At 42.8% G+C, this 26,036-nt stretch overlaps 2 protein-coding genes across 2 annotated transcripts; both read right to left on the minus strand.

Moving 5' to 3' along the window:
• Positions 1 to 2,605: 2,605 nt before the first annotated feature.
• tas2r1 (taste receptor, type 2, member 1) lies at positions 2,606 to 4,917 on the minus strand. Its single transcript, XM_023958656.1, has one exon. The coding sequence runs from the start codon at positions 3,915 to 3,917 to the stop codon at positions 2,940 to 2,942; it is 978 nt and encodes a 325-aa protein (XP_023814424.1). The 5' UTR covers positions 3,918 to 4,917; the 3' UTR covers positions 2,606 to 2,939.
• A 239-nt stretch (positions 4,918 to 5,156) lies between these two features.
• On the minus strand, positions 5,157 to 10,581 carry LOC101163746 (coxsackievirus and adenovirus receptor homolog). The gene is made up of 8 exons (XM_004072545.4): positions 10,477 to 10,581; positions 10,143 to 10,221; positions 8,736 to 8,896; positions 8,457 to 8,652; positions 7,049 to 7,201; positions 6,856 to 6,978; positions 6,549 to 6,687; positions 5,157 to 6,457 (listed from the first exon to the last, which is right to left on the minus strand). The coding sequence occupies exons 2-8, from the start codon at positions 10,213 to 10,215 to the stop codon at positions 6,229 to 6,231; spliced, it is 1,074 nt and encodes a 357-aa protein (XP_004072593.1). The 5' UTR covers positions 10,216 to 10,221; positions 10,477 to 10,581; the 3' UTR covers positions 5,157 to 6,228.
• Positions 10,582 to 26,036: the final 15,455 nt, after the last annotated feature.

A 26,036-nucleotide genomic window follows, 5' to 3' on the forward strand; every position in this document is an offset into this window, starting at 1 on the left:
ATAAAATAATAAAAATTAAGTATTTCTAAATCCAGAGTTAATTTTTAAATGTCAGAAAAAGGACCCAAATGCAGAACAAGGACTGGTCACTGAAACTCAAACACTTTTGAATAATAATCACCATGACAAAAACCAACTAATGCCTAACGGTGAAGCATTAGATGTCAGCAAGATGATGTCACATATAGATAGATAGATGATGACTCTATTAATCCCACAATGGGGAAATTTCATATATCTGTGGCAGCAAAAAACGACATTCAGAAATAATCTATATAACATCAAAAAAGGACATAACAAATGACATTCATATTAAATTATTAAGAATATTAAATTATTAAAAATTATAATTACAATTGTTATTGAAATTATTATCAAATTAGATTCATAATAAATAAATTTTAAATACTACTACTACTACTAATAACAATAATAATAATAATAACAATCACAATGACCTAACAAAACCATGTGGGTTCATTGACTGAAGCAGAAACAGCTGTGGATTGTTAGCAAATGAAACATGTTGTGGATTTGACTGTGAGGAGGGTGGAAGACCTTTATTCAACACCAAGCAATCCATGAAAATTAAAGAAAAGAGGCACCAGTCCCTTATAGGCACTGCTCTCACAGAAACATCGACCATTTTTGAGCTGTGTGAGTCTCTGCACTCATATTCTGTGGTCTGTGGAAAGTGTTGCCCTCCCTGCAGCCCACAAAGCTGCTTCTCCACAGCAGAATAGACTTTTTCAAAGCAACCTGCATCAGATGAACTTAAAACAAGTTCTGAAAGAGAAGTTCAAATCTACCTGAATACGTTTTTTTTCTATCAAAGGACTGATGAAATTCACAAAATAATCAAAACTGTTTAATTTCTGTTACATTTTTGAAAAATACATCTTGTTTCTAGATTAAGTAAGTTTGCATCTTGTTACCATCAATGCATCAAAGTAAGCCACTTGCAAAATCATTTTAATAAAAAAAGTCACACTAACTTTACAATTAAACCAGCAGATAGGTTTACTTGTCGTTTGCTTTGTGGCTTTAAAGATCAATAACCTTATGAAACAAACAGAAATCTTTGAAAAAACAACTTTAAAAACATTACAACGAGAAGTTATATCTGCAAGATCAAATACAAAAAAATAATCATTTTTGTTACTGGATGTAAAAACAATGCAGCTGTGATTTATAAAAAATTTTCAGTTTGAATCTATCTTCGAAGAATTTTCTGAAATGAATTGATAATGCCATTTCTAACAAAAAAAGGCTTTTTGTTAGTTTCTCATCTAAAGGTTAGCTTTTTAAGAAGTATTTAAACAAAAAAAAAGTTGGACCATTGGAACAGAGCAACCCCCTCCCCCCTTCCCCTTCGGTTCCTGAGAGCTTGGAACAGGAAGCTTGTGGCCCTCCCGGAGTATTTTCTAGGTCACAAATGTTCACCTTTCGGTTTATTCTGTTAGGGGTTGCCAAAGCAAATCCGCTTTTACCGATTGGCACAGGAGGTTTGGCAGAGAGTTTTTACGCTGGATGCCCTTCCTGGCACCACCCTGTATTTTTAGGGCACAGGGAGACCCAGATAGGCATCAGCTTTGTGCAAGCCCTGGGTATTGAACCCAGGTTTCCTGTAGTTTATCCAGCCATTATTTTCTAAGTCACAAATAAAACTTCAATAAAGAAATACTCACAAATGCAATTTTAAGCTGAGTTTTTCTTTACATACTGTATTTCCTCCATAATTAGAAAGATGCCATAAGAACATATCAAAACACAATTTTCAGAGTGGATATTTAAAGAGGTTGTAGTTCCATTTTTGGAGTAAATTTGTGTAGGTGAAATTAAAACAAACTTTATAGTGTTTGCGCTGTAAAACTTGCTCTGTTGCCTAACACATTTTAAACTAAATTGTAAATGAATAATGCTCATGTCATTCATATTTGCCGACATTTTATCACACAGAGACATGGTTGCCCCATCATGTTGAATTCCCTCCAGTAGTCTGAGGAAGATGGCAGTGATGGAGGTCCAGGGCCTGGCACGACTTAATTTCCCCTGCATCAAAGGAGAAAAAAAAGTGCCCTTTCCACTTAAGCGCTGGAGGGATCCCAAGTGTCTGTATGCATTGGAATTAGCTGCATTATTGTGTCTGCTTTGAACCTCACTAGGTGGTGCCAGAGGGTGTGAACTTAATGTAGTGTCAGAAAGAAGTCTGCTGTAATTCATTTTGTTTATTTATTTCTTTTCATTTTCTCAGAGAAGAGCACGAGTGCTTTCTAAAGGGATGCCCAGTTTCACAATGACATGCACTGTTGGACACCCCCACAACGACACCTTTGAGGTGTGGAGTGCAGGAACGCTGTCCTCTACTGAGGTTGCTCAGAAAGTACAAGTGTTTGGCATCGCCCCAACCAGGAGCGAGTCAATGTGGTCCTTAGTTTAGCATGTGTCAGACCTGGCTGAAGAAAAGCCTCAACCGCTCAGGCATGAGAGAAAAGAAGAAGTCAGGTTGCGTGTGGCATCTTGTTTTATTAATAAACCCTGGGCTCTCACTGCAGTTGCATGTATTTTTTAACATTTTAGATGGGCACTGACTTACATCATGTCCATGCAACCATGCTTGGAGATACATTTTGTGGGCCTGTCTATTATTTGTACCGCTAAAATATTAATATTCATCAGGTGCGGTTTGATATGGCTGTGATTTGCATTACACGCCAGTCACCTCGCTGCTTTGAGCATCTACCTTTTCTGCCATTAGCAAGCTTGCAGCCTGAATACCTCACAGGTCCAGCAAACTAAAGCTATTCTTGAAGACAACATTACTATGTTTTTTTTTGCTTTTACAGGAAAGATGAAGGAAAAAGTTATTCAAATTTTTGAATAGCTTTCAAATAGCTGATTGCAAAAGAAAAACCCTCTCCAGACAATCAAAGAACTTTTCACATGTCTTTTTCAGGAGTTTTGGGTGCCTCTGCCTTTTTTTCTCGCAATTTTAGGAAGAACAAACATGGATACTCATCCAAACAGCTGTTAATCTCATGGATCAGAGCTTTCCAAAGAGTCTTCTTTCCATAGATGAGCACTGCAGCTGTAACAGCAGCAAAAGTTGACATGTCCAAAATTGCGATCCCTACTAAGCTGTCATTGTTCACAACGATCTGGTAGTTCACGTACAGATCAGCCATGAGAAAGATGAGGAAGTTGATGACCAGAGACAGAGCCATCTGGATTACCCTCATTTGACTGTCAAGCTTTGGGGGGTGTGCGCCATTGGTGCTGGCTTTCATGCGGTGGAGATGCATGCCCAGATGGAAGGAGATTGAGACGCAGCACTTCAGCATGATCAGCCCCGGCAGGACATCCGAAAGGAGCAAAAAAGTGATGTTGTAAATTTCTCCAGCTGTGGAATCGGGCATTAAAATCCCACAATCCTTATTCACAGCGGTTTGGTTGTTGGGGTGGAACACGAAGAGCACTGGGATGCAGGTGGCCAGGCCCGTCAGAGCGATGAGACAAACTACTAGAGTCACATGCTTGAGGATGGCAGTGTTGATCTGTGTGTAGCAGTGATTTGGCGTGCTGACCAATTTGGTGCTATAGTAGAAGGCAAGGAAGCTGGTGTCCCATAAGATGGTGAACTTTAAACTCATGATGACCAGCAGCAGAATGGTGTAGAACATCTGGTCAATACGGCACCTAACATCTATTATATCCATGGTCATCCAGATGTAGGACACCAGCTGATAAATTGTATTAGATACTGACAGAGCTATGATGATGACATCACTTGGGCTTCTCTGCTTTTTGTCTTTTTGACGCCACAGACTCACGAGAAAGATGTAAGAGTTGAAGAAGATGGTTAGCACAGCCACCAAACCTGTAAAAACCCAAACTGTCAATTTGCTCAATCCGAACATGTTTGTAATAATCCTAACCCTCTGCAGATGTGCAATCGGAACTGCTGGGTTTAATGCATCTGTCGTTTTTTTCTGTTCAGAGATGACAAGCAGGTAAAATGTTCTGCATGCGCTCCAAACCAGATGAGAGAATCCGTCACACTGTCAGAGGAGCCTGCAGGAAAGAGTCACACATTTAGCGTTTGAGCAACATAAAGCAGATGCAAAACCAAACTTAAATAAGATTCCAATGATCTGTGCAGGCTTCCATTTATACCTCAAATGAAGCCTCTTTCCCATCTGATGAAGCTTTTTATCCCTCTGAATCCAACACAAGGTCTCTGCTTATCCTCTCTGGCTCCTGGCTCCTCCGATGTGCTCAATTCACAAGTTTTTTTGCTCTGTTAACAATTAATCACGACATGGAGCTGTGTGCATTATGCACAAGATGAGGGAAACCCTTGCGTTCAAGAGGTCTCTCACAGGGATTTATATGTTAGCATTCAATTTGCATCAAACCAAACCACAGGTAGTGGTAGAACAGTATTTGCATTGACACAGGTCGGGCAGGATGAGACTTTACTGTTCGTCTCTCAGGGCAGCGTGACAGCTCAGCCATTCCAAGCTGCTTGCAAATCACTTTTCCGCCAGCAGCACCACAAAATTTGCAAACACCAGACCACCTATTTACCTGATAAGCAAAGTAAATCCGCTCAAGCTCACCTTCAAGAACTGAGGTCATACAAAGGCTTGTTTCTGCAGTTTTTGCAAGAGGTAGGGCAAACTTTTTGGACAGACTTTAAACACATCTTTATTCTTAAACCCCTCTTGCATTCTGGGCTGCAGCATCACTTTGAAGTTTAAAAAGTAGATACAATGCAGCTGCCATTTCATTTTTTAAATCTTTTTTTTTTTTTGCAAAACATTGCAATCTGCTCTATTTTTTAATCTTATCTTTTGTTGACAACCTTTCTCCAGAATATCACTTTGTGCATCTTTTAAAGGCCAGATTAAAATAGTTTTACCTAAAAGAAATAGCCCCTTTTACACCCATTGTGTCTCGATGTAAAAAAATTACTCTGACAACTTGTCAAGATCTTTGCTCTTCAATTTGTTTTTTAATAGCAAAAAAGATTATGTGGTTTTAGAACAAGGCTGCAAGAATAATATTTGCAGTAGGTTGCTTCATCTCTTTCCCTGGGTTATGCATCTCTATCACAGGACGCACTAATTTGTGCAAATAAAAAGGCCTAGAGGATGTGCACTTGATGAAACATTTAATTTGAGCAAACAGATAGATGTTTAAAATGTACATGCCCTGGGTCACTATGTCTAAATGTGAAGCAAAGAAGTGACAAAGTCATCTGTGTGGGCGGAAACGGGGTGAGGGTACAAATGGCACAAAAAGAAAAAAAAGAAACTGGTTCTACATATTGGAGTAGAGATGGCTCGTGTTCTTAAGGGGACCCGGGGAAGATCTTTTTGCTGACAGCCCACTAACACACACCATTCTTGGCTCCTCTTATTAATTCAACACATTGAGGCTGAAGGTAGAATCAAGGCTTTGCAGTGGATTTTTTTTTTTTTTTTGGAGAGATGAGGCTGCAGGCACTCTTTTTGTTCAGCTTGAAATTTGTTTTACTTAACAGTTGCAAAAAACAAGAGGAATGCACAAAAAGGCTAACTTGTTTTTTTTTGTTCTCCAAAAGAAATGGGAGTCAGGAACAGATGGACAAAGACGATGCTAAATTTTTTTTCTTCATAGCTCACGGTTAGAAACAGCATCCACACACCAAAATAAGTGCTTTGCACGTCTCTATCATTTCCCCATAAATTACCATTTCTAATTAGGTAGTTTAGAACCTTTTGACCGTGCCGACGGTACGAGCACTTAACTTTCTGTGTCAACACAAAACCAATGCGTTGTGCAAGCTCATTCTACTTTCAAAAGTAGATGTGTTTCAGACTATTATTTTCTTGTGATTTGTCTGTTCAGACTTCAAAAAATCCAATAACTTTTCATACCTGATCAAATGTTTTTTAATTTTCTTGCATACCTGTAGATATTTATATTAAAAAGAATAAAATGCTACATTCTCATTTTGGAAAAAAATAGAAAAAGAAAAAGGATTTAAAAAATGTTTTTTTTTTTATCTACAAATTACACACAGTTTTAACATAAATGATGTGAGACGATTGTAGCGTTTACAAAAGTGAGACAACCCTGTGAGAGCCATAGCAACACCAGCATTCCATTGTTCTGCAGTTAAATTTAGTATTGCACTTTGAGTCACTCTTCCTACACTTGACAGGTGGAGTTTAATGTCTGGGTTCACACAGCGTATCCATATTGAGGGTCGTAGTGAAGGTGAGCAGGCCTGTTGCTCGTATCAGCTGGCCCATCACTGTTTCCTCTGGAGGGGATGCCAAGTTCACTGCCAGGGGGCTGGGGGCTTGCCACGAGGCTGTATTGCAACCCAGGATGACTGCGGTATCCCATCACCGAGTGGAAGCTGGAGTGTCTGCTGGTGGGTCTGCTCTCTGGGGCTGGGACATCCTCCCTAAAATGAATGAAAAAAAAAAGTTTTAGTTGGACATCCTGAGATTCCCCTCCCTCCGGGCATGAAATAGTCTCCGACTCTGATGCAATACCTAATTTCATTTGCAGCCTCTTTCTGGTAGCGCTTCTTTTGGCAGCAGCAGATCAGGACCCAGATGAGAAACAGCAGGAGAAGCAGCAGCAGCAGAGCACCGAACACCGCACCCACTATGACACCCACTTTATCGGTAGCTGAAAGACAGGACATGGCGCATGTGACCATCAAACATGTGTACCTACACCCTGCTTCAGCAAGTCTCTGGCGGGTTTTGTAAAATAGCATAAACAAAACATCACACACAGAAACAAACTAAAAAAACTTGTCTGTTTGTTTTTCCAATAGTAACATGTCAGACTTACGGTTGTATGCCTTCAGTGAGTAGGTGCACTGCTGTTGACCGACTGCATTCTTTGCCTCACACACATATCTCCCTGTGTTGCCGTCGGTGTGGTTCTTAAACAGAAGCTCTCCTGTCTGTGGGTCTGGAGAAGATGACTGAGAACACCTCAGAGACGAAAGCTCAGATGAGCACAGGTTGAATGAAGCACGTACCTTGGGTTGCTGTGGTTGGCATTGCACCTCCGGTCTCTCGTTTCCACGTGTAACTGAGAGGATTGGATCCCTTCATAGATTTACAGCGCAGAGAAACAGTTCCACCCTTTTCCTCACTGCCTTCAACCCAACACTTTGGTACTGATGGGGGAACTAAGACATTGGATTTTTGGTTAAGAAAGAAACCATAACTTCCATTTCAATAACTTGACTCATCATATATGATAGAAGAAAAAAATGGTAAATGCAACCAATAATGGGGGAAAAAAAACCAGATAAAATCTCTTCATGCGTGAGGAAACACAAACACGCCTTATTGATGAGAAGCCAGAGCCTGTTTTGGCTAACTTTGATTCCAGTGAAACTATGTCAGGCTTACATAGTTCTGAAAGAATTCTAGCTTTTCCTTCCTACCTTTTCAACTTATTGCTACCTGCAGGTCTTTGTTTCTTGCACAGCATTCTCAAGGTCTCAGCACTCATTTCAGTTGAAGGCTGAGCTTCTTTGTACTCGCACTCAAGTAACCAGGTTACAACCTAATCATCTGGTTTCTTAAATGTCACATAAACTGGAAAGTCCTCAGGTCTCATCTTTGTTAGTCTCAACATTAAGTTGCCCATCAGATTTTTAAAAAGTGAATTTGTGTGACAAAGATTGCAGACACTCAGCACTGAGTCATCATGAGGGGCAGCTTATTTAAATATTGGATTATTGAAATGTAAAATGTAATGTGTTTGAAGTGTGGAAACTGGACCGTTTTGTGAATGATCCAACTGGTTTTCTTCTGATTGTCACCAGAAACCAGTGCAGTTCAACACACCCATATAATCTTTATTTTTGTCTGAGATACTTTGTTGTTGAGTCACTGGTATGTTTGGAATGAGTGTTGTGCAAAATGAAACTGGTTTCAGGAAGTTTGTGCTGCAAAACAACTATGGCATTTGTTCATTCTGTAAGAACAGAGCAGATGCCTGCCCTCTTGGCATATGGCATGAACACACAGCTGAGATAAATAATATCTTTGGCCTCCTAAATTATTTTTTAAGCAAATATTTTCTTTACAGATTCCACAAAATAGGTCTTTTTTTAAAGTCGATAGTCTAACCCTGTTTTGTTTTATCTGCAGCTGTTTTGAAAGATTTGTTGTTGGCGTGTCTCAATAAAGTGTGAGCGCATGTTAAATGGTAAATGGTGTATACTTATTTATCGCTTTTCTACCTTCTTGCGAAGGCCCAAAGCGCTTTACAGTCACAGTCCCATTCACCCATGCACACACACATTCACACACTGGCTCATTAGCCAGGAATGTTTCACATTCATTTCCTAAATGAGGGCAACTTTTAAAAGTGGAACCAGAGAGTTGAGGCAAGAAACAGGTAAAACCTGTGAAAAGGAGATTTGTCCTCACCCATCACCACCAGGGTTACTTTTCTCATGTCCACGCCAGGTGCCTTTTTGACTTTGCACTGGTAGGTTCCTGTGTCTGAGTCCGTGACACGGGAGATGGAGATGGAAGCGTCCCCCTGCGTTGGAGTTGCAGTGAATTTGATTCTGTCCGAGTTGATGTCATGGTAGTGAATCTCGCCCGTTGAGTATGACAAAATCTGTTGTGCAAATCAAAGTAATTATTGACAAAGACAAAAGGAAAAATCTTATTGTTGTTAACAAAATGTACAAAATAACTAACCAGTTTGTCCTTCTGTGTCATATCCGGGCTAACATTACTCCACTCAATATCCAGCTCTCCCACGTCTTGTGCAGCAGGAGTGTAGGTGCAACCCAGTTGGACCGTGTCACCCGCTGGCTTTTGAATAGTTTGTGGTCCAGATGAAGTTATCGTCATTGCTTCTGTTATTTTAAGAAAAATTCAGTCAGAAAAATGCATCTTTTACAGATTTTGATAGCAACTGAGCCTACCATGTATTCAAGAGACAAAAAGAAAGACAGAAGGAAACTAATTTTTCTCTGAATTTCATTAATATTTCTTTCCACTTAATGGCATGGAGGCTTTGGGCCTGTGCTCCAAAGTAGAGTCAGGCAAAGAGCTGATGTGATACTAATTGGCTTCTCAAGTTAAACTGGAGATTGAAAGTGTTTTTAGACTAAATACAAAAAATAAAAGAGATGTTTCTTAAAAAAAAAAAAAAAAAAATTGTGGGTAACATCTTAATTTTATTCTGGAGTAAAAAATAAATAAAAAGACCAAAGCAGATGAGCAAACATGAAAGAAGTAGTTGGCTGTGACACACATGCAGACAGCTTTTCTGACAGCATCTTCAGATCAGCTTTAAAACTCAGTAACACAGCAACAAACAGCTTCTTTTTCAAATAAAATTGTGTATAAGGCAGAGATGATGAAAAGGTAAATAAATAAATAAATCTGAAATTAGTCAGTCTAATGCTTACACTGTGAAAACCCCCCTGGGCAGAACACTGCTGTCATGAAGATGTTTTTTCCATGCTTCACAATGAGCTCCCTCGCTAAGCTTCATACAAAGAGCTGAAAATATTTAAATCCTGCACCCACTTTTAGAAGCTCAGTCAGGACGTCATTGTCCTGTAATACTGGAAAAGGAGGGGCCTAAATTACAACTTTAGGAATCAATCAAGTTTCACAACAGCCAGGAATTAACAGCTGATTCTTTCATTAAAAAAAAAAACATGTGGGTTTTGCTGCTGGGAAACATTTTAGAAACACCAAAATGAGCTGTTGTTCTCTTTGCTAGCTTTGAGCTTTTGATTTCTGATTTATGGTGTTTGTAGATGAAAATAGACAGTTTGGAGACTCTTGGAGTTAAACATAACAACTTAGTACTCAGGTATCGTAAAAGAATGACATGCAAAGTATGACACCCACACAGCTCGTCCGTACAGGTTTTACCACATGTCTGAAATGCGATTCACCTGTCTGATTGTCTGTGTTGACTTTGATGCAACTCATAAACAAATCCCCCATAAAACCCCTGTTCTTTGACAGAGAGTTCACTATTCCCTTGGCCTGGTCAGTGATGTCATTGCCCGTTGGAAAAAGGAAGAGAACAAAACATTTTGTTTCCCCTATTTCATAAACAACATTCACAGAGACGACACTCACCTGTCCTCTGCTGGATTAAGACCAGGAACAACACAGCCACCTTCGGCCGCAGGCTTGTCGATGAAAGCTTCATCACAACCTTGAGAGCACAATGTGTTCATTTAAAAAAATTACAGAATGTCTATTGGGTTTTTGTCAGAGTGAAATCTCTCACTTTAGCACACAATTCAGAATAAAACAGCTTTTCATTTGTTATTTTGTCTGATCTACTGAGGCCTAAAATGACTCACAGAAGAAAAACAAAATGTCCATCAAGGAAAAAAAAAGAACTACCAAGAAAATCAGCCCACCACTAAGTTTACTTTAAAGAAAAAAATAGATAAATTAAACTTACCGGAAAAACAATTCCAAGCAACTGTGTTTCCTGGGTGGCCGGTCACTGTTCTGGTTTGTAAGTAAGCAGAAGGAACTATGGCCACACCTTCTCTGATCAGAGTTCAGTTTGTGGCCACGCCTCTAGAATGTGTCGTCGACCTTTTTTTACCATCAAGAAAATATTTACATTTTCATTTTTATCCCCAATTAATTAAAGTGATGATAAAAAAAACTTGAATTCAGCTAATAGAAGGGTCATTTTTGGGCAGTTTTTAATGATAAAATCAGCTGTAAAGCAGAAATAATGAAACATTGAATTGTTCAGCAACTTTATTGATGTTTTACCTGGAGTGAATCAATGACAACGCATGCCCCACTTTGGTGTGTGTTGTTCCGGCTCCACATAATAGATGGTTGTTTTCTGAGATCTCCTCTACAAAACTATGAATAAAACCTTTAAGATTATTAAGATTTATTTTATTTTATTTTATTTTATTTCATTAAATATATATTTATGGTGGGGCAGTGGTTAGCGCTCTAGCCTAACAGTGAGAAAGCCCTAGTCTGAATCCCTGCTGTGACCTTTCTGTGTAGAGTTTGCATGTTTTCTTAGGGGCACTCAGGCTTCCTCCCACAGTCCAAAAACATGGTTAATTGGTTCCTCAAGTGTGCTAAGGTGTGCGTGTGGGAGTGATTATGTGCCTTGTGAAAGAATTCCAGTCCAGGGTATACTCCACCTTTGCCAAAAAGCAGCTGGGACAGGCTCTAGCAACCCTGTGACCCCAAAAGGGATATAGCAGGTTAGGAAAATGGATGAATATCTTTCCTATGTGTCTGAAAGAGCCTTCAAGCTGTTTGCCCCATCCCCTTTTTGACATGTTTTCCTAACAAAGAAATGCTCACCTATTGTTGTTGATCAGGGCCAGAGGACACACCAAAGAGAACTATGTAGATTTGTTTTCAACAAATGCAAAAAAATGCTAGTGCTACTCCCAGCCTTTGTTTTGATTTCGGTGATTAAACCTGTCAGATGAGTCTCAAAAGCCTTGAACTTCCGATTCTGAAATATCTTACAATGTTCATTTATGATTTACGAAAAGGAATAGTTTTGATTTGGAGTCTAATTTTCTCAAGTGAGCGGTTGTTTGTGCAATCAGTTTAAAAGTACAGAATTTGTCTGTGATGATCCAGAAATGAAAAGGGAGAGTGAATGAAGTCAGATGGAATTCTACAGTATTGATTACAGCAGCCTGTGCAGTGTGATGTGAGCGCTGAGCGTGACGTTAGCCATTAAAAAACTTAAGTGCTGGGTTAATGGGATCTCGCCAATAATGTTCATTAAGAGTATGAACAAATTAGTAGTGCTCAGTATGGTGCATGTTCAGAAAGCAAATTACAAATCAGAGCTGCTCCCCTGCCCTCCTGTGATGTATGCTGTGCTTTTGCAAGCTGTGCACCGGATCCGCCTGACCAGCACCACACCCAAAAACCTGCATTGCAAAGATGTTCATGAACAACCCTGCAGATCTCAGGGTTTAATTAGTGTGTCAGGTTGCAAGGTGGTTGCTTTCCCAGCAGGTGGTTAATTGTGCCGCTTCCCTCACTCCCCTCTGGTGCAGGAGGTGTTTCTGGCAGAGGGCGCAGAGCTGAACAGACTGTGACAAGACAGGGTGGGATCAAATAGACATCACTGGGACACTCAATAAGACCAGCATTGGCAGAGCAGGAGAGATTAGAACAAGAGTGCTGCCTACATGCGTGACAAATGACCTAAATGCTCAAAACTTGTTGCATCTGAGCACCCCTTTCCTCACTTAATGCGGCCTTAATTATCCTTCTAAGCCTGCTAGATGAAACTGTTGATGGCTTTAGGCACCTCCAAGATTTGCCCCAGTCCGCTTATGTCTTCCCAAATCTGGCAAAGGTGGCTTAATCACTCCATGGGACTGAAAACAAACCACCCTGACAGATGTCCAAATTGCACGCATACAGCAGAGCGGGGGCTGTGAGCAAGTGGCCAAAGCAGGGAGGGGAGAGGTGAGAGAAAGTCTGGACTTGTCAGCAGCAAAACCCTTGAAAAATAACACAATATGACTCATGGAGGTTCAATGCCAAAGAGCCTGTCAGACATCCACGTGTTATTTAAAGAAGGAAACCTTGAGGAGTAGCATTAGAACGCCCGGCATGATAGAACATTTGGTACCAATACCTGACCCCCCCCTTTTCTCAGTGGCCTGGAGGATAATAGTCTGTGCATCCCTTTCAATCCAACTGGAAAGTACTCGTGTCCTACTTTGAGACCTCTCTCCAAGGACGGCACATTTTCAGAGGCTCCTGACCTGCATCCCTTCTCTGTGCTGCACGTTAAACAGCATGCAAAGCTTCCTCCAGAATTCCTAAATGTTTTACTTTAATAAATGACTCACCACAAAAAGCACTGTTACTCAATATCCTTCAGCTACCATGATGATTTAAAACATACATCAACACTGAAAGATGGCATAAATAGAAAAGGAGACAGAAAGGACAGAGGGAGGTCAAAAATGGGGAGAATCATCAGTTTAATTGGATTTTACTACAAAGATTAGGGACAAACACACACAAAAAAACTGTGTCTCAGTACAATGCAGATCTGAAAAATGTGTCTACACGTGTACACTTATTGTATCATTGTATCATTAACTGGGAGAACATCAGCAAACAGTGCGTGCAAACATGTCTTCCGACACACACTGACACAATAAACACGCTTTAAATCCAACATGAGAAGCCTGGAAGCCTTGAACTTCCAACTTCAGGACATAAAAAGTGGGCCTCCATAAAGGAATGCTACACAGGAAAAAGGTAGATACATCAGAGTTGAACATCTACACTTTGATTTAAAGGCTACCCATCCACCCACACACAGACACACACACAGCCCTCAGCGATATGAGCATTGACGGTGGACTCCATAATCCAATAAGTTGTGCTTCTTCTGCTAAATCCAGTGAAGTCGGGCACACAGAGGGAGTCCACAGAAGCCTGGCTTGTTGGACTGGGATAGAAACAAGAAAAAAAAACAAACAAACATCCAAAATCTCTCTCACACACTCCTGCATCAAAAGCTCCACTCTTCCACATGTCTGTAGTTTCTCATTTACTTGTTTTTTTAATATATAATTTTCTGTAATAAAAGGCAGAAAAATTGACTTTACCAACTGTGTTGAGGAAGATGAGACACTCATTTTGTGAGGAAATGATGGCTTGCAGAATTGAAGCCAAGATGAATGGCATTCCTGCAAGTGTGACAAAAGGATTTAACAAAGGGAATTAAAAAAATCACTTCTAATTTATTAGGTAAAACTATTCTATAATAGTTAAAAGTCCAACTTCAATAAAGTTTTTTTTATATTGTAAAAGCGTCCCCATGGTTTTTTGATTATGATCATGCGGTTTTTAGCCAAAATTAAAACCTGTTGTTTTTTTAAGTTTCTACAGAGTGGCAGTAGTTTATTAGAAAGTTAAATTAGGACAGTACTTTTGGCGCAGAGTAAGCCACATCCCTACTTATCCCTAAGTAAACATTGTCTCCTACTAGCTTACAGCTCCTCACAATCCCAAACTAACCTAACCAGGGCAAAAAAGAAAAGAAAATGGCAAGCAGTATTGGAGCTATCCCGTCGTACAGTTTTAGCCAGCTTGGACCAGGAAAATGAAGACGTTCGTTGATCTAGTCATCTACAATCAGATGCATCAGAATAGAGTGGAGCAAGGAGCTGAAGCACATGTATGTCACAGCTACAGCTTTTTCAAACATCATTTTTTCATTTGCTCCTAATTCACAGCAATTGGAATAAAGAAATACTCTAAAATGCAATGGTAATCTTTTCTTTTTACATGTCCTCCATCATGAGAAAAAAAAAGCCCAAGAACATGTTAAAAACAACAAAAACACAATTTTTATTGGAATGGGTCTTTAATGTCAAAACAAACACAACCTGAACAAAGCAGAAAACCTAATTCAGCAATTGCACAATCCTGTTAGTCGATTTTTATTAGTTATTGTCATTCAGAAATTACTCTCAAACTTTTACAATAGGGCTGTCACTAATGATTGTTTCAGTAGATGATTAGTCAACGATTGTTTTTCAATTAGTCAATGATTATTTTTTATCTAAAGCGATGGGAAATTTTATTTCACAAAAGGTGATAGAGCTGGCACTCAGTCCGTGGAGGTTTGAGTCATGTATGGTACTGCTAATGCTCAGCGCATAATGCGTTAACAGAAATGAGATTTTACATGTATAGTTCATAAATTTAAATTTCACCTTAAAAGACGAAAGATAAAAAATGTAAGGTCCCATGTACGCTCTATGCTAGCACGCAAAAAGCTATAATTGGCTCGTAAGCGACAGAGTTCCTGATCCCTGCACAAAATCATTGTCTAAAATTCCCATAGAAAAAGTAAGCAAAAGATAATTTTATGAACATGGGTTTTACTTACAATAAAATGTTCTGCAATAATTTTACTTCCATTAGTTTGCAAAAGTGACTGAGGTGGTAGTCCCCTATAGGTCACAGTGCCACATTGTTGCGATTATGTGTTATGACCCGTTGAACTTTCAGCGCGTAGCGACGCACAATCACATGCGTTCCAGACGCGGCAGCCCAAAATTCTAGTGTTTGCGGATTTGCATAGACTTTTCATTGAAAGTGGCAGCTTGAACACGAGTCGACGCAGCTGGTGTGTATGCGCATTCAGTGTTGCAGCCATCTCTGGTGTGCGCTGGCTCCTCCCAGTTTACAGTCAATGGTTCAGACCAGAATTTTGGGCATCTGCATCCGGAACACCTATGATCGTGCGTTGCTACGCAGGTTTTTAAGTCCGGTCACGAGCTCTCCTTACAAATCAGGTGTGCATTGATTGCGCGCTGACAGTACAACCGGTTGAACTTTTTCACGCTAAATCGCAGCAACGCAGTGACATTGTGACCAGTCAGGGACTCAGATCTGATGGTGAAGTGTGGGTGGCGTCCGCTTCAAAATAACCATTGTAAACATGATCACGGAGGAGATATTAATAATTGCAGTTTGTGCCTGGTCGGATTAATATGACCCCAAGACGGACATTTATAGTAACAGAGCTGTGAAAACAAAAGGTCTGGAGCCAGATTTGCAGGATTTGCACCGCTTTGACTTTGCACACCGAGCCTCTTCCTATTGTAGATGGCGGAAGAAACGCTATTAAACAGTTAATACGCAAAAGAAGACAAATCTTCTCCCTGTCGCTACCTGCATTTGTGGCACTGATCCAGTGTGTCCAGCACCAGCTGTATGCACATTCATAAAAACCGTGTGGAGCGTGTTCTTGAACAAACCACACATGGATAGTGTAAATGTATGTCTTCTTCTGTGCTTGAGGAAAGGCAATACCGCCTCCTAAAGTTCCTGTTGTGCTTTGCGATCCTGATGACTTTGTGGCTGGTTTGTTACTATAATCATTCAAATTGACAAAAAAAACAATACGTCTGCAATACCAGCTTTGACGATTTCTTTTAGTTGATAAGTCAATGTCATCGACTAATCGTTGATAGCCCTAATGTTTAAGGGTGTATTCAGACTGGGAAAAGCGTTTGTTCCGGACCAAGTCGGCATAATTTGGTCTGCATTGAGCTCTGAACCTTGCACTTGGTCTGTATTCAAAGTGCAGGGAAGCAGCCTCTCTTGATTTGAACCACAGGTAGTAAACAAAACCATGTCAATGAAAATTTCTTCACTCATTGGTCAGGGATTACGAAGGCAGAGCAAAACAACTAGAGACAGAAATGTGTCCAGTCTGAATACACCTTTGTCACCAGAGTCCATTTCCCCTAATAATCTGGTACAAATGACTAGTCTGAATACACCCGAGCAAACCCTGGTCCGGGACCAGGAACCGCTCTCAGACCCATCTTTCGAGGTGGTCTTGGTTTGTTTCCAATCACACTTTGCAACTGAACCAACTGAATCAAAATGGCCACTGTAGCTGACGTAAACAGAGTAATAATAATAATTGACACTTTATTTATCCCACAATGGGGAAATTGCAGACTAGCTGCACTCGGGGGGCGACAGCTAGCTGGGGAAAGTGGGAAGCTTAGGTTGTTGAACGACCTGCTCTACCGCCTGAGCTAAACTGCTGCCCTGCAGAGTTCCTACTAAAGCAACAGATGACCCGAGGACAGATACAGTATAAAACAAAAACTTTTTTTGTGTTATCAAACAGAAAAATGGATCCAACTCCTTACCGGTTAAAACGTTTATTTTAACATTGCTGAATGCTTATATGCTTTTCTGTGTCTCGTTACGCAGCACACACTGCTGTGATGTCACCCTAAAAGCTACCTTGAAGTTCTTTAATGGAATTATCCTAAAAACAACGCTATAACACCACAACGATGAGACACAGCAACTCACTGAAATGTGGTCAGTGAGTTGCTGACCACATTTCATTAAAACAACTCTTAACGTGATACACATTGCTTCTTCCCTGACAGCCCGCCCGTCGGCCAGCCTCACCAACACCGATAGGGGAAAGAAGCAGAGACCGGCCACCTATATCTCATAAAAACTTAGCAGCATACCCTGAAAGTTCACCCAGTTAAACTTTGACCAATGAGGGAGTCGGGTTTGGAAATGATGGAGAGCATCAAAACACGGAATTACTAACTGTTGTAAACACAATTGTTGTTAGGAGGTGAAGTCAATAATTGTGGTTTGTGCCCGGATGGAATTCTATGACACTAAGTCTTTCATAGAGCTGTGAAGGAGAAAGCCTGGAGCGAGATTCACGGTTGGATTTGCACCGCTTCAATCTTTCGCACCAACCCTCTTCCAACCATGGGTGCCAGACATGTACTAGTAATCAGAAGAAAAACAATCCTGTTTGTCCGGTGCTGGTCTGGTGTGAATACCGCGGGCTACCGGCAGTTCACTGCCCAATGTATGAGGATATACCACCACTTACTGAACCTTTATTAACTTAACACAATTCAATTCAATTTAATTTTATCTATATAGCTCAATATTTACACAGACACGTTATTATTTGCAAAAGCGGTTAGCAGCCCGAGACATCTACCCTCTTCCTGTTACCAAAAATAAAATAAGAACGATCAAACAGAAAGAGCAACTCCAAGCTGTGTTGTTTTTAGTCTATCACACATTATCAAGATTTTCATTGTCTGCAACAATATACAATGTTGCATTCAGGCGATGTTCATTTATTTTTCGGCACTTTAATCCAATCATGGGATTTCCGTTGTTTAGGAAAACACAAATTTGTGTGATTGCGTAGTTATCTGCTGTTTAAACAGCTCGGACAATCATAAAGGAGGCAGAACTGTCTGCAAATGTTACAGTGAGCTAATCTTTTTTATATCTTTCAATATTGATTATTTAATTTATATCTTTTGGGAAGAGCAGCGTGCTGTTCGTACGAAATTCCACATTCAAAAGTTAATAGGAAATGTTAACTTCAAATGTTTAAGTTGGCTTATTCAAATATTTGACACGTTCTCTTTTGTTTAAACAGTTAAAATGACGTATCCAAGTTTCCACTGTCAATGAATGCAGTGTGCCGGAAGCACCGCCCCCACGCGCCAGAAAGGGGCTAAAAGTCAAAACTGAAGATTTTGACTAGAAAAGGAAAAAAAAAGTGAAATTTCAAAAACTTAAAAACAGATCATTCGAAACTGAAAAACAAAACAAAAACAAAGTTATATTCATTTTTCAGAAATCCCAAATCTCTTTTTTTTAGTCTGCTTATGGTTTTATTTATTTTTATTCCAAAACCTGTTTTTCAGCTTTGGGTCTCAAGTTGTATTTCGGTTTTCAGGACTTTTGGCAGCCATTTATCACCATACAGAGAAAATAAACAAAAGAACAAGATAAAAAGGTTTAAAAACAAGGACGTTTGACTTGTGTCTTTGTGGGCTTTTGTTTTTCTCTCATGTTGTTGCTGTTGGAGTCTATTTTCTCCTTTCACTGTATTGCTCCCCTTTTTTGGATGATGCACAGTATGCTGTCATATCAATACTGCATAATTGTATTTGCAATGACACAGAAGACAAAGTCAACACAATAATCTCTCTTTCCTCTGCTTTGTTTACAGTTGCTACATTTTTACAACTGTTTGTCATCTGTAACAGTAGCACAATCTAGCTGCTGTTTGTTTTTTGCAAAACCGCAGAGGTTTCAGTTTTTCCCTGCTACTGTCGGATAAGCTTTCTAGCTCATCTTGTTCGCTTTCTTTTCCTGTTTTGCTGTTTAGCATATGTAAAAACTACAGTGAGTCATAGAAACAGTCTCACCTGCCGCGCTCTGCACTCAGCTCAGCAGGCATTTGTTACTTCTGTTGGTTCTCTTACCATCACATCATGTAGCCAAAAGAAGAAAGTGTGTTAAAAAAAAGTGTTTTAACTTTAGAGCTGGAGGATGACTTAGTGACTTTGTTACACATAGATTTACTCTTTAAAGCTGAATTTGTATCTGAATTTGTAGTAGCCCTGGTGTTTATTCCCAAAAATTTGGCAACCAGCCCGGTGTGGGTACTGGATCGACGCGGGCTGCCACATCTTCTCGGGGTCCTTACCCTACGGTAACACCAGTTGGACAAACTACTTAGCGATTTTACGTTTCCTTTTGTAAAGTTTTTCTCACTCATAACTAATAATGCCATTTTTAATTTTAAGGTGTCTGACATAATTGTTTGTTATGTCTGACATTATTATTTGTTACACCAAATGCAAACTGTACTTTAATACATAAACAGAACAAATATGTTCTGTTTATGTTTTAAAGGGAGAACCATTGGCAATATAAACGTATTTTTCCAATTTGAGCAAATGTATGACTGTATAAAAACAATATTTATTTATTGACAAGGACCACAGAATGGCGAGGACTCAGATGCAGAGTTCTTGGAAAACTTTTATTCCTGAGAACCTGAAATAGGCGTAGGGTTTGTTAAACATCTACACATGATAATCAGGCACAGGACAGAGGGAGACACAGACCATAAATACATATGAGGAGGGACAGCACAGGTGGGAACGATCAGGGATGATTAGGACAACAGCTGTGGGGAAAACAGACATGAACAGGAAAGGGAAGAACTTTCAAAAGAAAACAGGAAGCGACACACGAGGACACAAATGTCAGACAGGAACTTGACGAAACATGACAGTACCCCCTCCCTAAGGACCGACACCAGACGGTCCAGGAGCCCCGGACCTGAAGAAGTCCGTCAGGAGGGACCTGTCCTCGATGAAACGCTCCGGAATCCACTGGCGGTCCTCTGGACCATAGCCCAGCCAGTCCACTAGGAACTGCCGACCACGACCCCGTTTCCTGACGGCCAGGATCTTCCGCACCGTGTACACCGGTCCACCCCCCACCATCCTGGGCGGCGGCGGGGGCTCCGAGGGAGGCACCAGAGGACTGTCCACCACCGGCTTCACCTTGCTGACATGGAACGTAGGATGAACCCGGAGGGACCGGGGCAGACGAAGACGAACCGCAGCTGGGTTTATGACCTTGGCGACAGGAAACGGCCCCACAAACCGGGGAGCCAGTTTTCTACACGGAACGTGTAGGTTGAGATCCCTGGTTGAGAGCAAAACCTTCTGTCCAGGTTGGTAGATGGGAGCGGGACGCCTCCTGCGGTCAGCAGCCCTCTTGACCCGATCCTGTTGTCGAGCCAGGATCTGTCGTGCAGCCGCCCAGATGTGATGGCAGCGACGAACCAGGGCGTGAGCGGACGGGACGGCGACCTCGGTTTCCGCCTCCGCGAACAGAGGAGGATCGTAGCCATGCACGCACTTGAAGGGTGAGAAGCCAGTGGCCGAGGTAGGTAGAGTGTTGTGGGCGAACTCCACCCACACCAGGAGTCTGCTCCATGTCGAGGGGTTCTGGGAGACCAAGCACCGGAGACCAGTTTCCAGCTGCTGATTGAGGCGCTCAGTCTGGCCGTTGGATTCAGGGTGATGTCCCGAGGACAGGCTGACCGTGGCGCCAATGAGCCGGCAGAACTCCTTCCAGAACCGGGACACGAACTGCGGTCCCCGATCCGACACAACATCCCTCGGGAACCCATGGTATCACACGATTTGGTGCATGACGATCTCAGCCGTGGCCTTGGCCGATGGCAATCTTGGCAGGGCGATGAACCGGACCATCTTGGAGAACCGGTCCACGACAGTTAAGACGGTGGTGTGACCCCGTGAGGGGGGAAGACCAGTGACAAAGTCCATAGAGATGTCAGCCCATGGTCTGGAAGGGATGGGAAGGGGCTGAAGGAGTCCCATGCGACGTCCGGTGGAAGATTTATTCCGGGCACAGACCGAACACGCCGCAACGTACTCCCGGACCTCCGACCCCATGCTTGGCCACCAGAACCTCCGAGAGATGGCGTGCATCGTCCGCCGAACTCCCGGATGACAGGAAAGCAGCGAGGCGTGGGCCCAGTGTATCACCCTAGAGCGTAGCGACTTCGGGCATCCACTGGGCATCTGCACCCCGCTGTTAGCCTGCTTCACCTCAGATTCTATTTGCCAGGACACCGCTCCAACCACACATGACAGTGGAAGGATAGACTCAGGTGCTTTGGCAACAGGCGCGGGGTCAAATCGACGGGACAAAGCATCCGGCTTGATGTTCTTGGACCCCGGCCTGTAAGAGAGAACAAAAGAGAAACGGTCAAAAAACAGTCGCCAACGGGCCTGGCGAGAATTAAGTCTTTTGGCGTTCCGGATGTACTCCAGGTTTTTGTGGTCCGTCCAGACCACAAAGGGGTGTTCGGCCCCCTCCAACCAGTGCCTCCACTCCTCCAGGGCCACCTTGACCGCCAGCAGCTCACGGTTGCCGATGTCGTAGTTGCGTTCGGAAGCGGAGAGACGCCTGGACAGGAACGCACAGGGATGCAGCTTTCCATCCTGCTCCGACCGCTGGGACAGGACGGCCCCAATCCCCTCATTGGAGGCATCCACCTCCACAACGAACTGGCGACGCGGGTCCGGCAGAGTGAGCAGCGGAGCCGACGTGAAGCGGCGTTTCAGGGTCCGGAAGGCAGCCTCTGCTGCAGGAGTCCACCGGAACTGCACACGTGGAGACGTGAGTACATGGAGGGGTGCTGCAATGGAGCTGAAACCCCGAATGAAGCGTCTATAAAAGTTCGCGAACCCCAGGAACTGCTGGAGTTTCTTGCGGCTGTCAGGTGACGGCCAGTCCGTCACAGCGCTGACCTTCGCCGGGTCCATCTCAACCGTCCCTGCGGACACAATGAATCCCAGAAAGGCGACGGTTGAGACATGGAACTCGCTTTTTTCTGCCTTGACATACAGATGATTGTCCAGAAGGCGCTTAAGGACCGCAGAGACATGGGTGACATGAGTGTCCGGATCAGGGGAGTAAATTAGAATGTCTTCCAAATATACGTATACAAAGTGGTCCAGGAAGTCTCTGAGGACGTCGTTGATCATGGCCTGGAACACGGCAGGAGCATTGGTTAGTCCAAAGGGCATTACCAGATACTCGTAATGGCCCCTGGGTGTGTTGAACCCCGTCTTCCACTCATCCCCCTCCCTGATCCTGACCAGATGGTATGCGTTCCGGAGGTCGAGTTTAGTGAAGACTTTGGCCTGCTGGAGCTGGTCAAAGACAGAGGACATGAGCGGCAATGGGTAACGATTTTTAATTGTAATGTCATTGAGGGCGCTGTAGTCAATGCAGGGCCTAAGGGACCCATCCTTCTTCCCAACGAAGAAGAACCCAGCCCCGGCTGCAGAGGAGGAAGGACGGATTAGGCCTGCCGCCAGAGAGTTGTCGATGTAGTCATTCAGGGCCTGGCGTTCTGCCGCTGAAACGGGGTACAGACGCCCTTTGGGAATGGTGGACCCTGGAACCAGGTCTATGGCGCAGTCATACGGGCGATGGGGAGGAAGACTCGAAGCTCTGGATTTGCTGAAGACCTCACCCAGATGGTGGTAACAGGCGGGAACTGTACTCAGCTCCGGGGTCCCGGTCCCTAAAGCAGGACGAACGGGAAGTGGGTTAATGTTCACAGATGTTCGTTTACCTGCGGACCCAGGACTCCGGTGTTCTTCACAGCCCGACCCCCATCCCAGGATTTTCCCTGATGACCAGTCGACCTGGGGTCCGTGCTGACACAGCCAGGGGTACCCCAAGACCAGGTTCCTAGAAGAGCCCTTAAACAGGTAGAACGGCATGACTTCTGAATGGTCTTGGATGGACACTTGAAGAGGTTCTGTGGCGTGCGTGATTTGAAAAAGACCCCTTCCATGAAGGCCACAGACCCGGACGGGACTGGGCAGGGGACGAGGCTCCAGTCCCAGGTCTTCTGCCAGCATCCAGTCCATTAAGCTGACATCGGCCCCTGAGTCTACAAGAGCTGTGAGGGATGTGGTGACACCACGGTGTGTTACCTCTAGGTGTGTGAGGCTTCGTGTGGGTCTGCAATCGGTTGCTATGTGACTCACCCTTGCCGAGTTCTTCATAGGACAGAAAGGAACCAGATGACCGAGCTCTCCACAGAAGAAGCACCGCCCCTCTCGCTGACGTCGCTGTCGTTCCGCCGCTGAGAGCCGTGCTCGGTTCACCTGCATGGGTTCCCCCTCCCCTCCCCTAGGGGGCGAGCGAGGCGGGTCGGCCGGAACCTGGCGGAAGATCCGCCTCTCCGCGGCCTCAGTTCCTCCAGACGGCGCTTCCCCCATGGGACCGCGGCTACGCCGGGAGGCCAGTTCACGGATCCTATTGTCCGTGCGAACGGCGAGAGCTATGAGGGAGTCCAGATCTGACGGTAAATCCAGGGGTATGAGCTGCTCCTGGATGCGCGGCGCCAACCCCTTCAGAAAGACGTCGTACAGCGCCACCGAGTTCCATCCGCTCTCAGCCGCCAAGGTGCGAAAACGGACGGCGTACTCACAGACAGAATCCCCTCCTTGGCGTATGCAGGTAAGCTCCCGCGCCTTATCCCTGCTGGTAGATACGGGGTCGAACGTGCACTGAAGAGCCTCTTGGAAGGCGAGGAGTGACATGCAGAGAGGGGAGTCGCGAGCCCACTCGGCCATGGCCCAAGCTCGAGCCCTCCCCGAAAGGTGGGAGATCATGAAGGCAATCCTCGCCCGGTCCGATCCAAAAGCATGGGGGGAATGTTCAAAATGAATCGAACAGTCTGTGAGGAAGTGCCTGCATAATCCTGACTCTCCTGAGTAACGCTCGGGAGGGGCGATCCTGATTTCCGAACACCGGGCAGGCGCGGGCGGGGCAGAAGCCGGGACGGCTGAAGAGGCTCCCGGGGGCGGGTTGGTCAAGGGCTGCCTTATACGAAGTTCCTGGACTTGGGAGGTGACCTGAACTATGTGGGCGGCCAGGGACTTCTGGAAGTCCTCCTGCTGGGAAAGGCGAGCCTCCAGGCGTTGTAGAACGGCAGCTAGAGTGCTGCTCTCTTCTGAGTCCATTCTGGCCTGATTATACTGACAAGGACCACAGAATGGCGAGGACTCAGATGCAGAGTTCTTGGAAAACTTTTATTCCTGAGAACCTGAAATAGGCGTAGGGTTTGTTAAACATCTACACATGATAATCAGGCACAGGACAGAGGGAGACACAGACCATAAATACATATGAGGAGGGACAGCACAGGTGGGAACGATCAGGGATGATTAGGACAACAGCTGTGGGGAAAACAGACATGAACAGGAAAGGGAAGAACTTTCAAAAGAAAACAGGAAGCGACACACGAGGACACAAATGTCAGACAGGAACTTGACGAAACATGACATTTATGGTGTGCAGTCTGGTTTAATTCTCCCAAATGTCAGTTTTCCTTTCTTTTTTTATCTCAGAAAAAACATTGTCATATTGATAACTATAATCAAAAGGAGAAACCTACAGTCCTAAGCATTAATCGAATTCCACACTATGGAATTACAGAACTTCATTGGATTTAACAGTTATGATTGCAAAGTATATATTTCCTGTTTAAAACTTGTTGAAAGCATTAAAAAACTATTTTAAAAAAAAACAGCACACTTTTTTTTGCTCAATTATTATTTGTTCTTCATGTTTTACCAAAACAAAAAAAACAAAAAACATTTTGATGTAATAGTCATCCATGTTTCTCACGAATAACGTAAAATTATAGTATTATCGTTCACCGTAACTGTAACTGACCAATCACTATTGTATACGTCATCGTGCCAACTTACAGCCAATCAAATAGTGTAACGTCATCATTGGTCGAAGAACCCCGAACGACCCCGAGAAGATCTGGCAGCCCAAGTTTATTAGATTCAGGCATCTATTGGAGACATGTGTTTATTCCATCACAGACAGTATGGTAATGGATAATGGGTTCATTTTGGGGTTATATTCGGTCAAGAAATGCCAACAATAACGATGAAAATGTCAGGATTTATTGAAATGATAAGAACATTTTTTATGTTGTTAGCACTGGCCGATACGACGGAGTATTAGGGCCACCAAAAAAAAAAAAAAATTAGAGCCACCAAAAAAAAAAAAGTAAAATTACGAGATTTTATCTCGTAAATTTAGGAGATAAAAACTCGTAAATTTACGACTTTTTATCTCATACATTTACGACTTAAAATCTCATAAATTTACGAGAAAAAAGTCGTAGATTAAGGAAAAAACACCGAAGTTGTCCGTTTATCGGAACCTAGCTTGAAGATGAAGTATGTGGAGCCTTTTGTGAAGCTTCATTTCCGGATTATTATAGGTTTAAAACAAAGAGATTCTGAACCTTTTGGCGACTCAAAATCAGATTAGTTTCCGTGTAGCAGTCTTTCCGGGGTTCAGTGTCAGTAAAGTGGAGTTTAATATGTAAAATAAGGAGCTCAGAGACACGTTTGGGTGTAGACAATCGCTGCAGCCTTTATTCTCCTTTTCATTCACATTTTCTGAAGTTCATTTGTCTCATTACGTCATGAACCTGTCATCCCAACACCAATGCGGAAGTAAACAGTGTTACAAACGCCCCCTCCTGCAGATGAAATGTCCCGTTTCAGCATAAAACAATAAAGAGGAATGAAAATAGTCTTTTATATTAGCTTTGGAACGTTGAAAATGCCAAAAAAGTGCTCCTCCTTTTGTGTGACGGAAGCGTCACACAGACGTAGAGTCTTGTCTTTGGTGAAGAAAGGATTCAAGCGAACAGCTGCAGGGACACCGACGACGGCTTCATCGGGCTGCAGAGATCCTGCAAACCAACCATCAATAAATAAAACTTTAATGAATTGTAAATCAAACAAATGACCTTCCAGACATTTGGAACGTTATCAATAAACATTCAGCTCACCTGTTCAACAAAGTTTAGTCGGTCTTCTCTGCGGCTGCACGGCGTTCACCTGCTGCTCTGCATGCTCACTTCCACTGTAATCTCCTAAAATTACGACTTTTTTTCTCCTAAATTTACGAGTTTTTATCTCCTAAATTTACGAGTTTTTATCTCCTAAATTTACGAGATAAAATCTCGTAATTTTACTTCTTTTTTTTTGGTGGCTCTAATTTTTTTTTTTT

Source organism: Oryzias latipes, chromosome 9, assembly GCF_002234675.1.
Source record: "Oryzias latipes chromosome 9, ASM223467v1".
In the NCBI taxonomy this organism is placed as follows: Eukaryota; Metazoa; Chordata; class Actinopteri; order Beloniformes; family Adrianichthyidae; genus Oryzias; species Oryzias latipes.

Coding starts and splice junctions, on each gene's coding strand:
- tas2r1 (XM_023958656.1), bottom strand. CDS start 3,917: ATGTTCGGATTGAGCAAATTGACAGTTTGGGTTTTTACAGGTTTGGTG.
- LOC101163746 (XM_004072545.4), bottom strand. CDS start 10,215: ATGAAGCTTTCATCGACAAGCCTGCGGCCGAAGGTGGCTGTGTTGTTC. Junction 8,653..8,735: donor TGACACAGAAGGACAAACTG/GTTAGTTATTTT, acceptor TTTGCACAACAG/ATTTTGTCATACTCAACGGG. Junction 6,979..7,048: donor GCCAACCACAGCAACCCAAG/GTACGTGCTTCA, acceptor CATCTTCTCCAG/ACCCACAGACAGGAGAGCTT.